The sequence below is a fragment of the Carlito syrichta genome, unplaced genomic scaffold, assembly GCF_000164805.1.
Source record: "Carlito syrichta isolate Samal-C Ts95f unplaced genomic scaffold, Tarsius_syrichta-2.0.1 Scaffold309682, whole genome shotgun sequence".
In the NCBI taxonomy this organism is placed as follows: domain Eukaryota; kingdom Metazoa; phylum Chordata; class Mammalia; order Primates; family Tarsiidae; genus Carlito; species Carlito syrichta.
The window spans coordinates 481880-487881 of NW_007253778.1; the positions used below are offsets into that span (position 1 = coordinate 481880).

The 6002-nt window shown below is 44.2% G+C and overlaps 1 protein-coding gene across 1 annotated transcript in view; it reads right to left on the reverse strand.

Annotated features, from left to right (window-relative positions):
- OLFML1 (olfactomedin like 1) overlaps positions 1-6002 on the reverse strand; it is a 31844-nt gene that overhangs the window by 23713 nt on the left and 2129 nt on the right. The window contains exon 3 of the mRNA XM_008067524.1: positions 4006-4294. Within this exon, the coding sequence (XP_008065715.1) occupies positions 4006-4294 (289 nt within the window). The remainder of the gene's footprint in view (positions 1-4005; positions 4295-6002) is intronic.

Below are 6002 nucleotides of genomic sequence, written 5' to 3' on the forward strand. Positions count from 1 at the left end.
TCACCTCAGCCTCCCAAAGGCGCGGGATTACAGGCTGAGCCACCGAGCCCAGCTAGACTGGTCTTGAATCCCCAGGCTCTGGCAGTCCTCTTGCCTCTGCCTCCCAAAGTGCTGGAATTTCAGGCATGAGCCATCACACCTGGCACATGGTCATATATTTTTAGTTGCAACTACGTGTAGGTACGTTAAGGGAGAAGGAACTGGAGATCAGCTTGGACCACTCTGTAAAGGGCCTTTCCTATATAAAAAAAAGTCTAGGGCATGTGAATGGATTTTTTGTTGTTCATAATTGGTGAACAGATAAAAAAAATTCAATACAGAGGAGACTTATGATACATTTTGTGTTGTGGGAAGGTCTACATGACAGCAAGTAGACTGTGGGAACCAAGAGAAGGAGTAAGAAAGTTTGAGCAGGTTACAGACACGTCCACGCACTCTTCCATCCCTACCTTGTAGCACAGGGCTCATTCAATAGTGAAGGGCAACAAATGTTGGCTGGCTCATAAACCAACTAAGCATCACATGAGAGCTCCAGAGGCAACAGGAATGAACGCAGCAATCTCTGAGAGGTTGAGAGAGAAATTTTCAATCACTGCAGATCTGGGTGAGGGAATATTTTCGGCCAAAGGATGGGTGTTGAAAGGCATCATGTCCAGTCCCAGGTCCTCTGCTGAACTATAGTCGGAGTAGAAAAGGGGGAACCTCAAGGCCTGAGGGGTTGAGAGCGTTCAGGGACCAGGAGCAGCTCAAGGATCCAACTCAGCACCACCATTAATGCTTGGGGTCCTGCCTAACCCCCAGCGTGAAAGTTCAGACACATTCTAGCTCAGGCTACATGACCAACCAATCCTCCTCATCCGCTTTTAGGAAATCCCTGTTCATCCTCCTCTGCTTTCTTGCTTTCTTTCTTTTACCCCATGCTTACCCTCAGCTGCTCCCTTTCTTTTTTTTCTTTTTTTTTTTTTTGAGTTAGAGTCTTGCTCTGTTACCCAGGCTGGAGTGTAGTGGCAAGCTCACGGCCACCCCAGCGTCTACCTGCCAGGCTCCGGCGATCCTTTCGCCTCAGCCTTCCAAGTAGCTGGAACCACAGGCATGCGTTACCACGCCCGGCTAATTTTTTAAAAAATTTATTGTAGAGATGAGGTCTCTCCACGTTGCCTGGGCTGGTCTCGAACCTGCAGCCTCAGGCAATCCACTCGCCGCGGCCTCCCAAAGTGCTGGGATTACAAGCTGAGCCACCTACTGCTCTCTTTCAGAGGATGGTTCAGCTTAGGACAATGTCAGGGCCAAAAGGATCACTCACTTGACTAACTTGATCAACTGCCTCACATTATAGACAAAGCACCTCCTTTCTTTCTTCTGACTCAGGGACAAGATGTTCTCTTTTCTTTTTCTTTTTTTGGGTCGGAGACTCACTCTCACCCAGGCTGGAGTGCAGTGGCATGCTGACGGTCACCACAGCCTTGACCTGCTGGGGTCAGTTGATCCTTCCACTTCAGCCTTCCAAGTAGCTGGAACTACAGGCATGTGCCACCACACCCCAGCTCGTTTTTGATTTATTGCAGACGGGTCTCATCATGTTGCCTAGGCTGGTCTTGCGCCCATGGGTTCAGGCAATCCTCTCACCTTTGCCTCCCAAATTGCTGGAATTACAGGCATGAGCCACCATACCTGGCAAAATGTTCTCTTTTCTAGCAAAGCCTAACTAACCCCTCTGCCTGTGCTGACAACCCTCCATGCATTCTTTTATTTATTTTGTTCACTTATTGTTAACTGTCAATAATTTATTACACACAGACACCATTCTAGGCACTGGGGACACAGATTGGACATAAAATGGGGCATCCCAGCTCTCATAGAACTGACATTATGGATAGGGAGGTAGAAAATAATCAGTGAGCCAACAGGTGAACAGAAGCTTTTAGATTTATAAGTGCTCTGAAAAAAATAGTAGAGTAATAAGTGCTTCCAAACACCTCTTAGGTTTTTTTTTTTTTTTAACTTGGCATATTTTATATTCAATGATTTAAGCTCCAAAGGTAGGAAGCATCCTGGGTTTGTCTCTCTCACTCATCCTTTACTTTTAATTACTAGTCACCAAGCAATCTGGATCCCAACTCTCAACGGCTGTCAAATCCATCTGCTCTTCTCTGTCCCAGGACACTTAATGCTGACACCATCACTTGTCAACCAAATTATGGCAGAATTCCCCTGGTCTCCTCCTTCTAGTCTTGTCCTCTTCCTTCATATTATGCTCTTGCTTAAAACCATTCAATGACTTTCTATAGTTTCTCCAGTCAGCTTCAACCCCATTAGTTTAGCATGCAAGGTGTGTCTTATATAGGTCCTATTGAACTCTTTAAACTTGTTTACCTATACTCACTCCCCTATACAGATTTGTCTTGTTTTGTTTTGTTTGAGTCAGGGTCACACTCTGTTGCCCAGGCTGGAGTGCAGTGGCATGATCATGGCTCACTGCCACTTTGACATCTTGGGTTCAGGCCTTCTCAGCCTCCAGAGCAACTGGGACTATAGATGTTCACCACCATGCCTGTTTAATTTTTTGATTATTTTGTAGAGACGTGGTCTCACTATGTTGCCCAGGCTGGCTTGAACTCCTAGGCTCAAGCAATCCTCCGACCTTGGCCTTCCAAAGTGCTGGGATTATAGGTATGAGCCACTATGCCTGCCCCCTATACAGTTTTCATTCATGCACATGTGCAGGTTCTACATGTCAAGGTGCTACGTACTCTCACACCTTTGATATATCCTTGACCTTACGTGATGTACCTCTTACTCATTCTTTTCTAGCTCCTTTGTTCAAAACTCTGACCAAATGTCACCTTATTAAGGAAGACCCTTTTTCTTATAATTACCAAGGAGTTCTTAGGAAGATTACATTGAGAATATATACAAAATCCTTAGTACAACTGGGCTCGGTGGCTCAGCCTGTAATCCCGTGCCTTTGGGAGGCTGAGGTGAGTGGATTGCCTGAGCCTACGGATTCGAGACCTGCCTGGGCAGCGAGACCTCATCTCTACAATAAATAAAAAAATCAGCCGGGCGTGGTCGCGCGTGCCTGTAATTCCAGCTACTCGGAAGGCTGAGGAGGAAGGATCACTGGAGGCCAGCAGGCTGAGGCTGCGGTGACCGGGAGCGGCCACTGCACTCCAGTCTGGGCGACTGAGTGAGATTCCAGCTCAAAAAAAAAAAAAAAAATCTTTAGTACAATTATGGCACTCAGTTTATATGCTGTTTCCCTGATGGAGTTTCTTGAATTTGGGACAGACATAATTAGCATATAAATAAAGTCTTCCTATTTGCAATGAAACCATCTCAGAATACAGACTCTGAGATGGAGACTTGTCTCCCTCATTGCTTTAATGAAATGAACTCATGTGCAAAAAATTTTTCTTGTCATTTGTGTGTTTATTGCTTGATACTTTTTATTATAATTTGAGCTGCTACACATTATTCTTAATGGCCTGGAAGTGATTCTGATGGATCATGAGATTGGAGACAAATTCCCTGGACATCACCATCCCAGACAGCACACACAATAATAATTCACTGCAGTTCCCAGCCCTGAGGGTTGACTGTCGCCATTTCCAGTTTCAGACTGCTTCTTGGCACATTTGCAGTTGCTCTCTATGCCCTGAGCACTGAATGTAGAACCCACCACTCTGCCACTCTCTCTGGAAAGATCTGGGATCACACATCTCCACCAAACCAAGATTTGTCAGGGATGTGGCCTCCCTGGGTTGACCTCTGACACTATAGCCGTGACATTTTATGGGTTCTTTAGGCAGTCTTTGTGAAAGGAAGAATAGATTTTCCCTTGGACACCTGTTCCCTGTGCAGGTTTCTCTCCCAGCACATGCACACAAAAACACACATCCAATTTTCAATCTCATTACTTGGTCAGACTCCCAGACTGTGCTGAGTCTGTGTCTCTCTGACCATGATAGTCCCTAGGAAGGGTAGGAAAAGATGCAGTTCTCTTACTTGCATTCAGGAGAGTACGGATCTTTTTCTCTTCTTCAGCTTCTTGAAGTAGTCTTTCTGCCAGTATCTTGTCCTCTGATTCTACACACACATCAGTTTCTCGAAGGTATTGTAAGTAGTCAACTTCCCGTTGCGCACGTTCAACTCTCAGTGCCAAGGTATCCACAGCACTCTTATACTCACTTGTGTAGGTCTGACATCTTCCCAGCATAGCAGATATGTTTTTTGAGAACTCTTGGAAGTCTTGAATGTATGCCCTTGTTGCTTGGGTACATTTTTCCAGCCCTTGCTTCAGTCAGAAAATAAATTTCCAAATTATTGCTAGTTACTTAAATTACCAAAATAATATAAATAGCTATCTTTCATTTAAAAATTAGAAAAATACAAATAATCAAAAGGAGAAAAATTAAAATCACCCATATTTCCTAAAATTAAAGATATTATTAATAATTTAGTATATTGATTTCTAAAAAGTTTCCTAAGCATTTAGTCATACATGTAGAAATATGTGGATTATGTATATATGTATTTTTGAGTCAGTGTCTCACTCTGTGACCCAGCCTAAAGTGCAGTGGCACAATCATGGCTCACCACAGTCTCAACCTTCTGGACTCACGATCCTTCCACCTCACCCTCCTCAGTAGCTGGGATTACAGGCTTGTGTCACCATGCTTGGCTAATTTTTTGACTTTTCTCACTAGAAGAGATCTCACTAGGTTGCCTAGGTTGGTCTCAAATGCCTGGCCTCAAGTGATCCTCCTGCCTCTGCCTCCTAAAGTGCTGGAATTATAGGTGTGAGCCACTGCACCCAGCCAAATAAGATTTTTTAAAATCTTATTTATTTTATTTTATTTAATTTATTTTTTGAGTTGGAGTCTCACTCTGTCACCAAGGCTGGAGTACAGTGACACACTCATGGCCACCCCAGCGTTGACCTGCTGGGCTCAGGCGATCCTTCTGCCTCAGTCTTCCAAGTAGCCAGAACTACAGGCATGCACTACCAAACCCGGCTAATTTTTTTTATTTGTTGTAGAGATGAGGTCTCACCAAGTTGCCCAGGCTGTTCTCGAACCTGTGGGCTCAGGCAATACCCTCACCTTGGTCTCCTGAAGTGCTGGAATTACAGGTTTTAGCCACTGCACCCAGCCAATAAGTATATTTTAAAATGCGATTTACTATGTATTTTTTGTATTATATTTGTAATTTGCCAAGATATAGATATATACTTATACCATAATTTTTTTACTTATACCATAATTTTAACAAGATAGAGCATTCCATTGAATTTATATCTATTATTTATTCTGTTAAGTTCTTTTTGATGTACTTGTATACAGTTTTCAAATTTTTGTCATTTAAAAACACGGAGAAGCCGGGCTCAGTGGCTCAGCCTGTAATCCCGTGCCTTTGGGAGGCTGAGGTGAGTGAATTGCCTGAGCCCGCGGGTTCGAGACCCGCCCGGGCAGGCAAGACCTCATCTCTACAATAAAATCAAAAAATTAGCCGGACGTGGTAGCGCGCGCCTGTATTTCCGGCTACTCAGAAGGCTGAGGCGGAAGGATCGCCGGAGCCCAGCAGGTCCAGGCCGCGGTGGCCGGGAGCGGCCACTGCACTCCAGTCTGGGCGACAGAGCGAGACTCCAACTCAAAAAAAAAAAAACGCAGAGAAAAAAATCTTTTATTTACATCTTCATGCATTTAGCTGGTTATTATAGAGTTCCAGAAGCACTATACCCACCACCTGGCAGAGGGCCAAGAACAATACTCAATAAATATTTGTTGACTGACGAATAAACGAACGGGAATGGAATTGCTCGATCAAAGACTATGCATACTTAAAGTTCATTTTGCACAGTTTACCAAAATGTTCTCTACTAATGTAAAAATGTATACTCCAAACAGCAATATGTAACACTGTTCATTTTGAAAGGAGAGAGGGGGAGGAGGAGGGGAGGGAGAGGGAGAAGGAGAAGGAGAAGGAGAGGAAAGAAGACAAAC